We start from the raw sequence: 19,755 nt of genomic DNA, 5'->3' as shown, positions 1-19,755 counted from the left end.
TGGGCCAGTGGGCTGGCAGCAGCACCCCCCCCCCAGTCACCATGGCACATTTCTCCCCTCCAGATGGGCAGCATCAGCACATCTCTGTCCCCCCAGCCCCATTGCACATTTCTCCCCTCCAGATGGGCAGCATCAGCACATCTCTGTCCCCCCAGCCCCATTGCACATTTCTCCCCTCCAGATGGGCAGCATCAGCACATCTCTGCCCCCCCCCCCCCCTCATGGCACATCCCCCCCCCCCCCAGCTCCAGCCCCAGCCCCCCATGGCACATTTCTCCAAATACCTACTTTTTCTTTTGCTGTGTAGTGCTGCCGCGTGGGCCTTCCTTGCTGTGGCTGCTGGCTGGCGCTCGGGCACGCTCCATCTTCTCTCTGGGGGTGGAGCTCAGTGGCAACGTTAAAAGAGAAGACGTGCCTGTGCCGCAGCTATGCTCCAGCAGCCACTGGTCTGCTCTCTAAGGGTCCATTCACACGTCCGTTTTTTCTTTCCTGATCTGTTCCGTTTTTTCAGGAACAGATCTGGACCAGATCTGGACCCATATATTTTCAATGGGTTCTGAAAAAAAACGGACAGCACAATGTCAGATTTTTTCAGGACCCATTGAAAATGAATGGGTCCAGATCTGGTCCAGATCTGTTCCTGAAAAAACGGAACAGATCAGGAAAGAAACAACGGACGTGTGAATGGACCCTTAAAGAGCCAGGCAGGCCAGCCAGGCAGCAGAGCGGAGCTCAGAGCGGCCGCGGGCCCGCCTCCTCCTCACTCCTTCAATTGTCAGGACCGTGCGCTTTGAGCGCTGTGTTAGTCGGCCGCCCGCAGTCGCAGAATAATTGTGAGTAGAGACTCCTCTAGACTTAGTTCATGGCGGGCTGTCGGCTGCCCGGCGCCCCTGTTGCTATGACGCCCTGTGCGGCCGCACAGCCCGCACACCCCAAAGGCCGGCCCTGGGTCTGATGATGTTTAGGGATCTTATTTTAGGTCAGATGAGGATTGGGGATCTGATTTAGGAGTCTTATCTAAGGTCTTATGAAAAATATATTTTCCCTTTTTTTCTCTGCAAATGAAAAATAAGAAACAAATATTTTTATCACACCTCAGATCAGATGAAAAATATTTTTTGTCTGTTGTGTTTCTTTGTTAAAACCTAGGTGCATCTTGTAGGGCGAAAAATACGGTGACTCGTGTGTGAATGTATAGCTTGTGGCTCCTGGTAGTTATACATTTTGTTTTTGTTTGTATCTTTGTAAGGTTGGCCACCCCTGAAATAGTACATAGTAGCAATTTATTGTCTGCAAAGTTAGCTCCAAATGTTTTCTCCTGGACCTTTGAGGCCCACCATGGTAAGAGAGCCTGGGCTCATTAGAGAATGCCCTGGTACTCTGTTCGGCCAAGATACTTCAAGTTCCATCTCTGCAGAAAGTATAGAGGCCATAGTCAGTATCTCTTTCTCACAGCTTCTGTACATATGTGTTCACATCTAGTTTGTCTACATGTAGTATCACCCAGTGTCAAGAGTGTCCATAACCTTTTATTTCCACTGAATAGGAAATATTTTTGTATAAGGCTACTTTCACACTTGCGGCAGTGTGATCCGGCGGGCAGTTCCGTCGTCGGAACTGGCCGCCAGATCCGCCGATCTGCTGCTGACTGAAAGCATTTGTGAGACGGATCCGGATCCGTCTCACAAATGCATTGCAAGGACGGATCCGTCTCTCCGCTTGTCATGCGGACTGAATGCCGGATCCGGCGCTAATACATTCCTATGGGAAAAAATGCCGGATCCAGCGTTCAGGCATGTCTTTAGTTTTTTTCGCCGGAGAGAAAACCGTAGCATGCTACGGTTTTCTCTTTTGCCTGATCAGTCAAAACGACTGAACTGAAGACATCCTGATGCAAACTGAACGGATTACTCTCCATTCAGAATGCATGGGGATAAAACTGATCAGTTCTTTTCCGGTATAGAGCCCCTGTGACGGAACTCTATGCCGGAAAAGAAAAACGCTAGTGTGAAAGTATCCTAACACGTTCCTGTGCAGTGAAACATAGTATAAATGAATAGATAATGTGCCATGTGGTATAGTAAAAGAATCAGTCTATGGGTGATGTATTGTGATCTAAGGGTGATGATTTATGGGTAATATATGCCTCTGCATTTATGTCAAGATCCTCCCAACATATCCAATGGAGAAATCTATGGCACACCAACATTTTTAAAGTGATGCTTTAATACAGGCATGCTCAACCTGCGGCCCTCCAGCTGTTGCAAAACTACAACTCCCAGCATGCCCGAACAGCCTACAGCTATCAGCCTACAGCAGGGCATTGTGGGAGTTGTAGTTTTACAACAGCTGGAGGGCCGCAAAGTTTCGGTTGGATGACGACCGTTATCAAGGGATCTGTGGCCTTTGTTAAAGAACTTCTATAACAAAGGCCACAGATCCCTTGGTAAAGGTCGTTATCCAACCGAAATGTTGGGACTATTCTCATGGCGAGTCAAGTTGATACATAATCCGGGTGGAATTTAACACAAAATGGTGTAAAACTACACGTTATGTATTAAAGCATTACTTTAAAAATTGGGGTGCGCCATAGATTTCTCCATTGGATTAGACTGACATTTTGTCCTCTACGAGCACCCACCATTGAAGATGTGCAGGTCTCATCCTCCTTCTGTATCGTGATCCTCCCAACATATACCTATGTATATGTAGGCTCAAAATGAGATGTGAAAAGAGCCAATGGTTGTTAGTTTCCACACTCTGACTACCCAAATACAATAATTTCTTTCACTGCACAAGGTTAAATATACTCCTATTCCTCTGAACTGAACATCTCAGAGGAGGTATAGGGAAACATGGCCATCAGGGTTTTTTCTTCTGGGGTTTTTCCATCCAGAAGTGTTGTTATCAGTAGAAGGCCTACAATATACTGTAGCTCTATATGATTATTATGGATGGTATGGTCCATGACTGGTGGCATTGTCCTCAGCCTCTCCTCTTACACTCCTCTGCTACTCAAGTTACTGCTTACTTGAATTCTTTTTAATCCTTTTTTCCATCTCTGATTTCCTCAAGTACATTGGATTAAGCATGTCAACTAGAATTACAACCCGGACACCTTACAGTGCTGTATAACTCTATGAGGAACGTACAGCACTAGTGTTTGAAGTCAATGTCAATTTTAGTGGCAAATAAGGCTATAATTTTAGGGGTGTTTTCTTAGGTTTGCAAAAAAATAATAATGCATAAATGTAATAGAATACAATAACCCTTAAAGGGAATCTGTCACCATATTCCAGCATCTAAATCTAAATGACTTTGTAGATGTCCACAGCAATGCAGTTTGCCCCACCTTGATCGGTGGTCCCATTCATGAGATATTTGCATTTTTATTTTATGCAAATGAACCCCTTTGTGCAATGAGGGCCTTGCCATTACACTTAAAGCTCAGCTCCCTTTCTCTGCTGCCATGCCCCCCACTTTGAGTGACAGAGCCAGACAGTGTAGACGTAATCAGACTTGCCCTGAACCCTTGCGCCTGCATGGGCGCACGCGCAGGACAAATCTGTAGCTTGCTGTGCAGAAGAATTATGTACTGCACATGCACCTATGAAGTTACTCTGCACGCGAAAGAAGTAAACCTCATCGGTCCACGCACAATACAGAATCGCTCTGTCCAGCAAGCTACTGGCCTTTACTGTGCGTGTGCCGATCACAGAGGCAAATGCACAGGTGCAAGAGTTCAGGGCCAGGCTGATTACATGTCACTCAAAGCGGGGGTCCATCGATCAAGATGGGGCAAAGTGCGTTGGATTCAGCCAAGCACACTTCTTCAAAATCATTTGGATTTATATGCAGGTATGTGGTGACAGATTCCCTTTAATACCCTGTATGTAATGTTTTTGCCATTGTATTATGTATAATGGAATTTTAGGACGGAATGCGAAGGCTTCTGTTTTGCATTCCGTCCTAAAATTCCATTATATTCCATTATAACTCTGTTATAACGGAACCTATAACGGAATTCCGTAATGCTAATGCGAACCGGCTCTAGTGTGTATGAACTGTTTTCAGCTAACATTTTGTTCTTTTGTATTACTATCCAGTTATGTTCTTTATTACTTTAATTAGTATTCACTAGATAAACTATTTAGGGTAACGCAATTTACCTCTGTCTGGTACCATATAGAAACGGGAGGGATTCTGCCAGCTTCTCCAGCAGATGAAGAACAAACATTCTGATCAGCTGGAGCCTGACATGTTGAGTATCTTCACAGGGACGTGGAACATGGGTCAGTTTTGATCTTGTCTTTACTGAATGTACTAAACTATAAATTGGTTAAATGCTGATCTGTTGTGGCACTTGTAACAGGAGATGCTCCTCCACCAAAGAAAATTACCTCCTGGTTCCTCTGCAAAGGGCAAGGCAAGACACGCGACGAGACAGCCGATTACATAGAACATGATATTTATGTGATCGGTACACAGGAAGATCCTCTGAATGAGAAAGAGTGGGTGGAAATATTGCTTCGCTCTCTAAATGAAATCACTAATGTGGAGTACAAATTGGTAATTATTTCAGCAACCATAACCGCTTACCTATGTGATGACGAAATATGATACAGTGCAAATGCTTCGAATTAATACATTGTACATATCATTTTAACTTAGATTACAATCCAGACCCTCTGGAACATACGAATTGTGATCCTGGCAAAGCAAGAACATGCTCACCGGATCAGCCACATTTGCACAAACAGCGTAAAGACAGGAATCGCCAACACGCTGGGTGAGAGAGGAGTGGGACTGGGCAACGTATTTCTGTACTGTATGAAGGGTCTGGTGTACAATTTATTAAAGATACCCATATATATCATGGCCCTTTTACACAGGGAAGCTTATCGGGCCGATTATCGGGAACGGACGTTCCCAATAATTGGCCCTTGTAAAGGTGCTGCTGATCCCCAGATGAACGTGTAGATGCTCGTTCATTGGGTGAAAGCATTACTGATGTGGACACCAAAATCATTGTTTCTGAGCCGCAGATTGTGCTGTGTAAACACAATGTGTATGGGGACAAGCAATCACTCTAACGAGCACTCGTGCCCATACAAAGGAGATGATTGCTGCATGAAAATGCAACTCTCACCTCTTCTGATGAGCAGGAAATTATCAGGAATGGGCGGTTCTATCCTGATAATTGCATGCAATCAGCCTGTGTAAAAGTCTGCCAAACCCGCAGATTTTGTTGGAACTGGCCAATTGTTTAAAGTGCATGAGCCTGTCCCCTGATGGTAGATGCTAGGGGTAACAAGGATTGGGTAAGTGGATTTCAATATGCCTGATCCTTTGTTTTTGTGGGAGATAAGCCAGTGCCAGTGATGTCTGGCAGCGGTTTATTCCCCTCATACTGTAAGGACTCATACACACAACCGTATACATTTTGCGGTCCGCAAATCGCGGATCCACAAAACACGGCTTTGTGCTTCCCACATTTTCCCTCTTCCAAACGTCCCATCCTATGTTAAAAATGCCTATTTTTGCCTGCAAAACAGACAAGAATAGGCCATGTTCTATCATTTTTGTGGGACGGCGGAACGGACATGGTGTGCTGTCTGCATTTTTGTGAAATGAATGGGTCCACATCCGATCTGCAAAAAATGCGAATTGGATGCAGACCAAAAATACAGTGATGTCTATGGGGCCTAAAGATGAATGGATAACATCTTTTCATTTTGCTAGCAAAGGTTACCATCACATACTGTATGTCACCCCATTATTGCTGGGGCTACTAGGTGATCTAGGCCACGGCACCTGTCGAGCAAACCAACGATTTTTGTGTAGCATGGCAGCCATTGAACTCAATAGGGTCACAACATGGCTTACAAGTTGTTGTTTTTAGTGATTCTCGGGTATATGCTATGGCAAGGTGTGAGAAGACACAAGTACTTTGAATGGTACGTGGTAGGTGAGGGCCTGCTACAGATTTTGCATTGGTATTAAGGAGCTTCAAGTATCCACCATTAACATTACTGACCACATATTCTTATATCTATAGGTAACAAAGGAGCAGTTGGTGCCTCATTTATGTTCAATGGGACATCATTTGGTTTCATTAACAGCCACCTTACTTCAGGGAGCGAAAAGAAACTCAGGTATTAAATGACTTCTTCTGTGTAGAAACATCCATACATGTGTGTATATTGGGTGGTTTATTGTAAAACATATGTCCATCATATAGCCAAGTCTTTTGGACCTATCTAGGGCTCTTTTACACAGGACAATGATAGTCAATGCTCTTTCCCCTGACGCCCATCACCTGACAAATGACCAGATGCTTGCTTGCAGCGATCACATCACATGAGGCAGCAAAAATCATTGTCTGAAGGCAGCACATTGACTTGTGTAAATGGGATGTACTACCGACAAATGAAAACTGTATGGCAAAGAATGATCGTACTGACGATCATTCGTCTCAGTGATCATGGTGATTGCTGCATGTAACAGGTGTCAATCGATCGCTCATTAATAGGCAGAAATCTCTCCATGTAGAAGGACCCTTAGTAACTGAAATCCATCTGAGCTGAGCTAAGCCTGCTCCATAGGTGTGCGCTGGCTGTGTTACCTAGCGGACACCCACACGCAGCAGCCGGGATTGGATATAACTCTAATCCCGGCTGTTTAACATCTCAAATGCCATAGTCAATAGCCCCCCTCTCATAAAAAAAAATAAAAGATTATCAAAAAGTCACATGGACACAAAAAATGGCAGCAATAAAATAAAAAATAAAAATAAAAAAGCTTGCCCCGCAAAAAAATTGCATCTGTAGAAAAATAAAAAAAAAGGCATGGGTTTGGAACACAAAGCAATTTTATTTATTTTTCTCATTTTTTAAAAGTAGTAAAATATAACAAGTACTAAAAACCCCAAAACAAATATGAAATTGCCTTTTTATTTCCATTTCATCCCACAAATAATAATTTTACAGTTTCTCAATATATTATATGAACTACTAAATGGTTCCATTAAAAAGTACAACTTGTCTCATAAAAACAAGCCCTTAATGGGGATCTACAACTTTTTTTTTTACTGATGATCTATCCTCTGGATAGATCATCAGCATCTGATCGGCCGAGGTCCGACACCTGGGACCCCCACTGATCAGCTGTTTGAGAAGCCAGTGGCACAGGCAGTAGCGCTGTGGCCTTCTCGTTGTTTATCTCAGGCTCAGTGACGTCACGACTAGTATCACTGGCCTGGGCGCGGCTAAGCCCCATTCAAGTGAACAGCTGATCAGCTATGTCAAAGAGAAAAAAAAAGTTATGATTCTCTGAAGGCTGGGAGGGAAATACAAAAACATCACCACCACCCCCCCCAAAAAAAAACATTTGCTTAGTACTTAAGGGATTAAGGGACACATTTTTGAGTCCTCTTATTGGCACACTGAGAAACCACAGAATGGGTGTACCGTAACTGCACTAACACAGTCATATGAGGGCCTGTTGGGTGCCCTAATGTAAAGGTGCCTGTCTCAGTGATCAGTTTCTTTTAAAGGGAATCTGTTAGCTCTAAAACAATCCCCAAACCAGAGTCAGGGGTGTATATTATAAGTGACACCAAGTCCGGTTATGTAATTTCTATCCTCATGCTCACTGTGCTCCAACAAAGCAATTTACTGCGTAATGCACTGCGAGGACTCCTGAGCTCATGCACATAATGGAGAGGACTCAAAGAGGAGTCCTTTCAATGCATTTTACCGCTGGTATGTTGGTGCACAGTGTTGATAGGCAAGTGAGTATGAAAATAAAAATTATATAAGCGGACTGAGAGGGAAGTGCAAAATAATGAGTTTTTGCATAAAGATATACCCTATGTCTAGGTGTGTGTTGCAGAGCTGTGTGTTTGTAGCATAGCTGTATGTGTGCATGTAGCAAAGCTCTATTGGATGTGTGCATGTAGTAAACCTGTGAATGTGCATTGCACCTATAAATCACTACCAGACCGCTTATAATGGAATATCAATTTATTGCACAATTCCAAAATACATAAATAACATACATATAAAAAAAATGGTAAAACAAGGATACACGTGCAGGGAAAATGGGAACACCTGGAGGGAGACCACAGCAGAAACAGTTCATACAGATGTCCATATGCTAAGTACAAATAATTAAAGTGCAAGTGTATTAGAAAAATACAAAAGTCAATTAGACAAAGAACAGTTACCCATGTTGTGCTCCCTCCAGGATGGCACCAGCCCCGACGCGCGTTTCAACGTGACTTTGTCTGGGGGTCGTCATCACTGGGGGACACAGCTTAAATACACCAACCAGCCAATCGTCATCAATCTATGATGGAATTATCTAAAAAAAAAACTGAGGATCGTATAGGATTTCATATGCACGCGTCCAAGGACACCGAGGAATCATGTGGTTGTGGCATATCACGTGATTGAATCACATGATCACAACTGCGAACACGTGATGATGACGTCGGCATAGGATCGCGTCAAGACTATCGTGAGACCATGCTCCCGGCATCAATATTTGTATTCTGCATGTCAGCCCTAATAGCTGTTACAAATGAATCACGTAATGTATAAACCATATTACAATGAAACAGAGGAGGTATGTGGAACAAAAATGAAAGAAAAGGCAGAGAAACAAGGGGGTCGGCCACCCAAGAGTAGAAAGAATAGATGCAAGATTGAAACTTATGTATATTTCATTAGGTGCTTAAATCCATGATAGCAAGTAGATTTAAATATGCTAAATGATAATAAAAATAATCACTGGAAAAAAATATTAATAATAATAGTATATATAACAAAATTGTATATATGAAATCAAAAGTACTAATAAATATGAAAAATAAATAATAATGTGTCAAAAAACAATATATAAAATGAAAATACATGAAAAAAATCACATAGTGACAATTAAAACCATCAATAACAAATATAATATCATTAAATAATGTGTTGAAGCTAGATTATAATAATACTAATAAAAATAAAAGTGACATAATTATCATGAATACCTACGGTAATCATGTGTTTTCATCAATATAAATTAATATGTGAACAGCTTAAAGATGTATGAGTGAGTGCTAAAATTATATAAAAAATATATAAAATGAATTGATAACTACTATCCCTATCATTACTTCTTTACTAGAGTGACTGGTGTGAAAAAAATGTGACATGTGACAGTGATGGTGAAAATTATGAAAATAATCTAAAAAAACTAACAAAAAATGAGGCATGGATATATACACCATCTGGAAATTCTAGAAACCCCTGTTTATCTGCTATTGTGATCCGTATGTCCCATCACCCCCCATGTTATCCCTCAGCATCACTCAAATGCACTGAGCCATAAATTAATTACGTTATATTAAAAAAATATAAATAGTGAAAAATTGTGTGAACCCCATAGATGACCCTAGAAAAACACAATTAGTAGGTTAAAAGACCACATGATGAAAAATGTAAATCAAGAGTTACGGAGGATGGAGACCCAAGGAGATTTATGCCAGGAAATAGCCTACAAAAATGATGAGAAACTGGTGGATTCATTTAATCCATTTGGACGCAAGGTATTTAATTTCCAAATCCATTTACACTATAGCTGTGCTAATCTTTTTAAGATATCTCCGCCACGGGCATTTTTCAAGACACAATCAATGGTTTGAACTTTCAGAACTTTAGAGTTGCACCCATGATAAGATCTAAAATGTTTGGCTATTGGTTTTAAATTGCTCAGATCCATTTCATCAATGGCTGACATAATATCTCTGACATGTTCACGTTCCCTCACCTTTAATTCATGCGTGGTCAGACCCACATAAAATTTCGGGCAGGGGCATGTCGCATAATACACGGCTGCTGTACTTGAACATGTCAAGGATTGTGTTATTCAAAATGTTTTTTCATGACTCGAATCATGAAAAGAGATGGCTCTCTCCATGTTTGGACAGGCAATTCATTTTCCACATCGGAAGAAACCCCACCTTGGTGTACCCACCCCCGGAAAAATCGGGGGAGCTTGTTTCAAGAAAAAGCTCTGAACAAGACAATCTCTCAGATTTTTAGAGCACTTTGCCGTTACCATAGGTCCCGAGTTAAGATATTCTGCAAGAATTGGGTCCGTCAAAAGAACTGGCCAGAATTTTCTCAAAATATCTTTCATTTCAAGCCATCTAGAATGGTATCCTGTGATGAATCTTGCTTTGTTGTCGTTTGACCTCTGTCTTTCTGAGAAGAGAAGATCATGACGAGAACATGTCTTTGCCCTTCTGTAAGCTATTTTGATTGAGCTTTGACTGAACCCACGATTTGTAAATCTCTGCTTCGAATCATCCGCCTTTTGTTTAAACATCTGATCCATTGAGCATATCCTACGAGCCCGTAAAAACTGTCCAATCAGAATTGAGTTGATCATCTGTGGGGGGTGGGATGAAGACTAGTATTGAGTGCGAATATTCAAAAAGCGCGATTTTATCGCGAATATCGGCACTTCGAGAATTTGCAAATATTTAGAATATAGTGCTATATATTCGTAATGCCGAATATTCATTTTATTTTATTTTTGTAACAGTAAACATCAGGTGATCATCCTTCCCTTCTTCTAACTTGTGGGTCAATAAGAAGGCTTTTTCACAGCTTAGCAACATCCATAGCAACTATTAGAAAAGTTGCCTACCCCTTACTATATTAGAACCTATTTTCTAAAGTTTATTGCAGTTCTGAGAGAGTCAGCAGTGTCATTAATGTGCTCTGTGCTTTGCTGTGTCATTATATTAGATGGTTAGTTAGCTTATATATATAATACAGATAGGGGGAGATAGTGTAGGTTAGATCGTGATATAGTGTAGCTGATAGGTTCTGCTGTCTATACATACATGCTACAGACATAGTGCTGTGATGTCACAAGTTGCACGTATTGCAAAAAAATATGTGCATCCATAATTGCCGAAAATTCGCAAGCGCAAATATATTGGAGCGCTCTATTTGCATATAAAGCTATTCTAATGTCCTGCCGTGCCAACCATTCTCTCCAGTCTCAGGAAACTTATACCAGCTTGAAAAATGTAGCATAAGTGACCCACTCTGGTATTTTGCGCGCATTATGCAAATAATACATTGCCGATTTTCGCAATCAAGAATATAATCTCGAATTCGCAAGTATATGACGAATATTCTTCAAAATATTTGTGAAATATCGCAAATTCAAATATGGCCCCTGACGCTCATCACTAATGAAGACGCGTGTAAGTAGGCATTGACTGATGTTGGTTTTCTAAACACATTTGTTATGATGGAACCATCTATACCTCTTTCCAACTGAACATCTAAGAATTCGAAGAAATTCCTATTGAACTTATATGTCAGTTTGATGTTTTTAGAGTTATTGTTTAATGCTCCAAAAGATTTTTGTAAATCTGATGGATTTCCCTGCCAGATCGTAAATACATCTTCGATGTATCGCTCCCAAAAAATGGTGCGATCCATCGATGCGTACAGGTCTGATAGGAAAAGGTCCCTCTCCTACAGCCCCAGGAATAGATTTGCATAAGAGGGCGCACACAGCGCCCACATTTCTGTCCCCTGGAGCTGCAGGTAGAAGGACCCATCGAAAATAAAAAAAATTGTGAGTCAAAACAAAAATTAAAAGATCTAACAAGATCAGATTTTTGTCTGCATCTAAATTTTCTTGTGTGAGAAAAAACTCTACCGCATGTGTACCGTATTGATGTTTAATACTGGTATATAAAGACTCTACGTCACAGGTTACAAATTTTCAATGTATCCTTCCCAAGATGGATCCCCTACATTTTCCGCAAGAAATCAGTACTATGCTTTACATATGAAGGAAAGTTAGCTACAATGTTCTTGAACTGGGAGTCAAGATATCGCCCCACCTTTTCAGTCATATTCCCTCTACCCGATAGGCCTACCTGGAGGAGTACTGGCGTTCTTATGGATCTTCGGCAGAAGATATAAGGTTGGCACAGGGGGTTCCTTGACAATCAGAGCATCATGAAGAGCTTTGGATATTACCTGATTTTCCTCAGCTTTACCTAGGATCTGAATTAAACTTCCTTCAAATGAACACAGAGGATTAGAAGTTAGTTTCTTGTAATATTATTTCTCTCTTAGTTGTCTATAAGCCTCACGTTCATGCAAAGTATGGGGCCATACCACAATATTTCCCCCCTTATCGGAGGCTTTAAAAATGACATCAGAGAGTTTGGACAAATGTTTCAGACTTTGACGTTGGGCCTTAGAGAGGTTATCTCTTGGAATGAAATTTGACATGTTTTCGAGCTCTTTTGATACAAGCTTCACAAAATGATCAATAAACTTTTTAGACTTACATTTGATGGAGGTAGGGATCTCCTCTGACGTTGACTGATCATATTCTCCCTGTAATTCCTCCAAGAACCGTTTGTTGTTCTTCCAAACTGTCCAGATCCTCCGGGTCTTTCTCCCTGTTATGCCATCTTTTTAAAAGAGATGAGCGGGCAAAGATATGTAAGTCTTTTACCGCTGTGAAGGAATCAAAAGCCACACACGATGAGAAGGTTAGACCTTTTTCTAACAATGATAGATCAGTTGGTGAGAGAATATGTTCTGATAGGTTAATTACCTTAAAAGTATCCTGACGATTATCATCCCTCCTCTCAGGGAAACTCCTCTTCTTTACACTTGAGGGAGGGACAGGAGGTGTTTTCCTTTTCGGCGTTGTGCCGGATCTTGTCATTCTACTAGTCAATTCCTGACTATCTGAGATTGAAGATATGGATATCATGGAGGATGTACGACTGTGATAAGCCAGATTATCTCTCTTCTGTCTGCATATGGTTCTCCTCACGCCTCCATTTGTATACTTGCTTTTGCTAGAAATCATTGCACTCCCTCGCAAATTTTTTTGATTTTACCTCTTGAATTTCTTTCTCCCATTTCTAAAATTTTTATTAAGCGTCATATCAAAGACCGCCAATGATTCTTGACTGCATTCTTGCTTGAGAGCCGATTAAATCTTTGAAGCTTCTTGGCTGATTCATTACATACCTCTTTCCAGCTAGACAAAAATACTTAATTGTCTATATCGAAGGATGGAAACACCTGTATTCGTAGGCCTCTTGGTATTAAGTCCAACGAGATATCTCTCCAAAAAAGCTTTATTCCACCATATTTTGGTCCTCTTATGAAACAAATTGCTAAGAGTAGACTGCATTTCCTTGACATTCCCTGGGTCTCCACTGCCAAAACCTGCACCATTATCCTTAAAAATGATATTCAATTATGCCAGCCAGCCAGGACTGCTCTCTGGCATTATAATCCATGACCTTTGTTGTGGTTGAATCTGTAAAAATTACAGAATTTGAATACAATAAACCAAATATTGCCACAACTATGGGATAAACCACCCCTAACTGGTCACTTTCATATATACAATTTTGTTATATATACTATTATATATAACTGAATTTTCCTATTTAAGACCACATTCATTAACTTCTCTCAGTACATGGGGTAGTGGCTAACATTTATCTAAGTATATACACTTATACCGCGAATGTTATCACTGATAACACCTCCGTGTTCTGAGAGCTGTACATGGAGAGGTGTTATCAATGATTGATAGCATTCTCTGTGTAAGTGTGTATACAGCGATAGCTGTCAGTCACTAATAGTTGTACATGGGGGAGGTGTTATCAGTGATTGATAGCATTCTTTGAATAAGTGTGTAGACAGAGATAGCTGTCAGTCACTGATAAATTTACACAGGGAGGTATAATCAGTGATTTATAGTATTCCCTGGGTAAGTGTGTATATATAGATAGTTGTCAGTCACTGATAGCTGTACACAGGGAGGTGTTATCAGTGATTGGTAGAATTATCTGTGTAAGTGTGTATACAGAGATAGATGTCAGTCACTGATAGTTTTACATGGGGGAGGTGTTATTAGTGATTGATAGCATTCTCTGTGTAAGTGTGTATACAGAGATAACTGTCAGTCACTGATAGCTGTACACAGGGGAGGTGTTATCAGTGATTGATAGCATTCTCTGTGCAAGTGTGTATACAGGGATAGTGTCATGGTCTTACCTTCTTACTGTTCTCCTTCGTTTGACATGTGCTGGCGGCCATCTTGGTTTCTGGGTTTCTTGTAGCCTCCCACCCTGCGGCTTCTCCTTCCCACTGGGAGGAGCTGGATGCCTAGCTCATATATATAGGAGGTCTGTGGCTTCAGTTCCTTGCTTGGTCCTCCTGTGTTCACATGCTTCTAAGACTGCTGCTGCTTCTGGTTCCTGATCCTGGCCTCGTCTGACTACCCCGTTGGTTCCTGATCCTGGCTTCGTCTGACTACCCTGCCGGTTCCTGATCCAGGCTTCGTCTGACTACCCTGCCGGTTCCTGATCCAGGCTTCGTCTGACTACCCTTCTGGTTCCTGACCTCTGTCTACGCAAGACCCTGCTTCGGTTTAGCCATTCGTTTGGACTTTTGCTTACAGCTTGATTTTCAATAAAGCCTTCTTATTTCCACTTATCTCTTGTTGTACGTCTGGTTCATGGTTCCATGACATTAGGACCAAGCCATGAATTCTGACGGTACAGGGCCATCCTCGCTACCTACGCTGGTTGCCAGACTTGATCAGCAGGATCACCTGTTGGGTCGGTTCGCTGTGGCGTTGCAAACCCTGCTTGAACGCACGGCTCATTTCGCTTCCGTTGCCGATGGGTCGGTTGTCGCTCTTGGGCCCGCTCCTACTGCCGCTCCGGTTGTTGCGCCAGAGTCTACCCCGACACCTGTTGCTGCGCCTGCGGTGTCTCGGGGTATGACCGGTTCTGCCCCCCTTCCACAGCGCTTTGGGGGAGAGCCAACTCAGTGCCGAGGTTTCCTTAACCAGGTGGGCATTTATTTCGAGTTGCTGCCACATGCCTTTCCTACTGAGAGATCAAAGGTGGGCTTCTTGATCTCGCTGCTCTCGGACAAGGCCTTGGCCTGGGCCAGCCCTCTATGGGAGAACAACAATCCGGTGGTTGCCGAGTTTTCCGGTTTTGTTGCTTCTCTTCGGAAGGTATTCGATGTTCCGGCTCGTGCTGCCTCTGCTGCGAAGCTCCTTATGTCCATCAGACAGGGTTCACGATCCGTAGCTGAATACGCCATTGAGTTTCGTACCCTGGCAGCAGAGGTAGGCTGGAATAATGAGGCTCTGGTCGCTGCTTTCTCTCATGGTCTCTCAGATGCCTTGAAGGATGAGGTTGCAGCTAAGGACCTACCAGTGGAGCTCGAGTCTCTTATTTCTTTCCTGATTTTGATTGACACCAGACTCAGGGAGAGACCTTCCTTTAAGGAGAGCCTGCGGAGGTCTTCTAACAGATTGGCGCCTATGTTTGCTGTCCCACCCGTGCCTCCCTCTCCTCCCACGCCTCCTGGGGATGACTTGTCTGGGGGTGAACCCATGCAGCTGGGGTTTGCTCGCCTGTCCGAGGGGGAGAGGGTACTCCGGAGACGCGAGGGCCGATGCATGTACTGTGGTCTCGGTGGGCATTTTCGGTTGGCATGTCCGAACCGTCCGGGAAACGCTCGCACCTGAGATCCTGTCGGGGGCAGATCTTGGGTGGAGTCTCCTCGTCCCCGGTTTCCCGTGTTGACAAACCACTGATCACTGTTGTCCTCTCCTGGGTCGGGGGCTCGGTGACGACCCAGGCGTTGGTGGACTCTGGTGCTGGTGGTTTGTTCATTGATAGTGTGTTCGCTGCCGCCAATTCCATTCCTCTGCAGCCTCGAGGTTCCCCACTGGCTCTTGAGGCGATAGACGGCAGACCCCTTCTGCCGCCACACGTGACTCATGAGACCCTTCCAGTGGGGATAGCCATTGGTGCCGTTCACAGAGAGTCGGTCTGTCTCCAGGTGATTTCGTCTCCACACTACTCGTGGTCTTGGGGTACCCCTGGCTCCAGAAGCATAATCCGACTTTCGATTGGAGATCGGCCGAGATCCTCTCGTGGTCACCGCAGTGTGGGGCTAGTTGCATCCATGGGCCTGTCAAGTTGCTGTGTACTTCCTCGGACTCTCTGTTGCCTCCTGAATACGAAGAGTACCGGGATGTATTCGATAAGGTGCGCGCGGTTGCCCTACCTCCGCACCGCCCATACGATTGTGCCATAGAGTTACAATCTGGTGCCGTTCCTCCTCGTGGCAAAGTCTATCCACTGTCGGTAGCGGAGAATGAGGCCATGGAGGAGTACGTGAGGGAGGCGCTTTCACGCGGACACATTCGCAAATCCTCGTCCCCGGCAGGGGCTGGATTTTTCTTTGTGAAAAAGAAGGGCGGTGAGTTGAGGCCTTGCATCGATTACAGGGGTCTCAATCGCATCACGATCAAGAACGCTTACCCGATACCCTTGATTTCCGAGCTGTTCGATCGCCTCAAAGAGGCCACGGTCTTTACCAAACTCGACCTGAGGGCGGCATATAACCTGGTAAGGATCAAGGCGGGCGATGAGTGGAAGACCGCGTTTAACACCAGGACCGGTCATTATGAATCCTTGGTTATGCCCTTTGGGTTGTGCAATGCGCCCGCAGTCTTCCAGGAATTCATCAACGATGTTTTCCGTGACCTGTTGCAGCAGTGTGTGGTGGTCTATTTGGATGACATCTTGGTATATTCTGAATCCATGGAGGCCCACATTATGGATGTCAGACGAGTGTTGCAACGGTTACGAGAGAACAGGCTGTTCGGTAAGCTTGAGAAATGCGAATTTCACCGATCCCAGGTAACCTTCTTAGGTTACATCATTTCCGCTGAGGGGTTCTCCATGGATCCTGAGAAGGTTTCGGCTGTCTTACAGTGGCCCCAGCCCAGTGGTCTCCGTGCCCTGCAGCGCTTTTTGGGCTTCGCCAATTATTATCGGAAGTTCATCAGGGACTTTTCTATGCTAGCCAAGCCTCTCACGGATCTGACCAGGAAGGGCAGTAATTTCCAGGTCTGGCCGCTCGAGGCCATCCGAGCTTTTGAGGCTCTAAAGTCCGCCTTTGTGTCGGCTCCGATTCTGTCGCATCCCAACCCTGGGTTGCCCTTTGTCCTCGAGGTGGACGCGTCTGAGACGGGAGTAGGCGCCCTTCTGTCTCAGCGTAGAACACCAGAGGGTCCTCTGCTTCCTTGTGGGTTTTACTCCCGGAAACTCCCTTAAAGAATGGAGGCACTTGCTCGAGGGTTCGGTGGTTCCGGTTCTCATCCTGACGGACCACAAGAATCTGACCTACCTTTCTGAGGCCAAGAGATTGACACCACGTCAGGCCAGATGGGCTCTGTTCTTGTCACGTTTTAATTACGTGGTCTCCTACCTACCCGGTTCCAAGAACATCAGAGCGGATGCCTTATCACGGCAGTACTCCGAGCTGTCCGGGGAGGAGTCGATTCCGACTTCGGTCATACCTCCGAATCAGATCCTGGCCGCCATTCGCACCAGCCTGACCTCTCCCCTGGGTGAGCAGATTTTGGCGGCTCAATCTGGTGCTCCCTCTGGGAGACCCAACGGCAGGTGTTTTGTGCCTGAGGAGTTGCGCACTCGGTTGTTGCGAACCTACCATAACTCCAAGGCCGCGGGGCATCCTGGAAAGAATCAGCTGTCCTGGGCTGTTTCACGTCTGTTCTGGTGGCCTTCTCTACGTTCCGACATCGCCGCATATGTAGCGGCATGCTCCGTTTGTGCCCAGAGTAAGTCCCCTCGGCACCTTCCGTTGGGCCTTTTGCAACCCATAGCCACCGGGGAGCGCCCATGGTCACACCTGGGGATGGATTTCATTGTGGACCTCCCTGCATCCCGAGGCCATACGGTCATTCTCATGATTGTGGATCGGTTTTCCAAAATGTGCCACTGTGTTCCTCTCAAGAAGTTACCCTCTGCACAAGAGTTGGCCACGATTTTCGCCAGGGAGGTCTTCCGGTTGCACGGTTTGCCCAAGGAGATTGTGTCGGATCGGGGGAGTCAGTTTGTGTCCAGGTTCTGGCGCGCCTTTTGCTCCCAGTTGGGGATTCATCTCTCTTTCTCCTCGGCCTACCACCCTCAGTCCAATGGGGCCGCAGAACGATCCAATCAGGCCTGGGAGCAATTCCTTCGTTGCTATGTCTCCGATCACCAAGACAATTGGGTTGACCTCCTGCCTTGGGCTGAGTTTGCCAGGAACACGGCGGTGAACTCTTCCTCTGGGACGTCTCCCTTCATGGCCAATTATGGGTTCCAACCTGCCGTGTTACCGGAGGTATTCTCTCCCCAGGATATTCCGGCTGTGGAGGATCACCTTTCCGTCCTACGTGCTTCTTGGGTACAGATCCAGAGGTCCCTTGAGGTCTCTGCGCAGCGCCAGAGACTCCAGGCTGATCGCAGACGAGCGCCCGCTCCTTCCTACCAGGTCGGAGACCGTGTATGGTTGTCCACCCGCAACCTCAACCTTCGAGTGCCCACTCCCAAGCTGGCGCCTCGCTTTGTTGGTCCCTTCCGAGTGCTTCGCAGGGTAAACCCGGTAGCCTATGCCCTTGCGCTTCCTCCTGGCATGCGGATCTCCAACGTGTTTCATGTCTCCCTGTTGAAGCCATTGGTGTGTAATCGTTTCACTTCCTCGGTTCCTCGGCCCCGTCCGGTCCAAGTGGGCAATCGTGAGGAATATGAGGTGAGCAATATCCTGGACTCACGCCTGGTCCGCGGTCGGTTGCAGTTTTTGGTCCATTGGCGTGGTTATGGTCCAGAGGAGCGTTCCTGGGTTCCCTCCGCAGATGTCCATGCTCCTGCTTTGCTCCTGTCAAATATATATTTTATATAAAATATAAATATTTTATATAAAAAAAATAATTTTTTTTTAAAATAAAATAATAAAATATGGAAATCAGTCAGGAAATCCACTAGGCGGACATAAAACGCCTTTCTTTTATCTTGAGACTCTAAATTTAATTTATGCAATTAATGAAAACAAAGGGGCAACCAATTATGCAAAATATATATAATTTATAAATGAGTACAAATCCAATATAAAACTGACATAAGATCAATGGATAGACAAATTGATGCAGTACCAACAAACCACCACTAGATGGAGGTGTAATCCACTATCACTTTCTCATCAGCACAGAATTATTAAAAATAACATATGATAAGAAATAAATGCTATATCTTTATCAAACAGACCAATAATTAATACATCAAGAGAAGCTTAAGATTTTCTGTTTACCAACAGGTTATAACATGACAAAATACATATTATTACAAGAACAATAAATGTTGTCCCTTAACTCTGTCTCAGCCTATGACAATCAAAAATATAAATGATATTAATATGATATTATATCCCACTCAGCAACCAGACTATGGAAATATAATTTCCCAGAGTTTTCCTCTACTCAGACAATGTCTAATCTCCCATTAGCAATATGCATCTTTGCTGTGATTAACACTATACGTTCCCGCAATATGGGAACTCTTGACTATACGCTGAGAGGAATATCTTAATAATATCACAAACAAAATATAACATACGTTACCAAGTCAAGGATGGACAGGTTTCGGGTGTGATTAGTTCTTAAAACTCTTCCAGTAGACAAAAATGAATCCAAGTTTCTTTTTGTTGTTGAAGTAAATTGTTAGTTGCGGTTATTTCAGTTCAAGAGTGTAGATCCATAGATAGCTTCCTCCTAATGTTTTTACATGCATACTTTATACCCCATGTTATCTAAAAACTCATC

The 19,755-nt window shown here is 44.0% G+C and overlaps 1 protein-coding gene across 2 annotated transcripts in view; it reads left to right on the top strand.

The window, feature by feature from the left end:
• The window catches only part of INPP5D (inositol polyphosphate-5-phosphatase D), a 243,841-nt gene that overhangs the window by 137,339 nt on the left and 86,747 nt on the right, over nt 1–19,755 (top strand). For both annotated transcript variants that reach the window (XM_044290546.1, XM_044290545.1), the window contains 4 exons: nt 4,190–4,292; nt 4,373–4,569; nt 4,672–4,789; nt 6,059–6,155. In XM_044290546.1, the coding sequence (XP_044146481.1) occupies nt 4,190–4,292; nt 4,373–4,569; nt 4,672–4,789; nt 6,059–6,155 (515 nt within the window). The remainder of the gene's footprint in view (nt 1–4,189; nt 4,293–4,372; nt 4,570–4,671; nt 4,790–6,058; nt 6,156–19,755) is intronic.

The sequence above is a fragment of the Bufo gargarizans genome, chromosome 4 (assembly GCF_014858855.1).
Source record: "Bufo gargarizans isolate SCDJY-AF-19 chromosome 4, ASM1485885v1, whole genome shotgun sequence".
Lineage (NCBI taxonomy): Eukaryota > Metazoa > Chordata > Amphibia > Anura > Bufonidae > Bufo > Bufo gargarizans.
The sequence above is the reverse complement of the archived record's forward strand: the minus strand, read 5'-3'. Positions and strand labels throughout refer to the sequence as shown.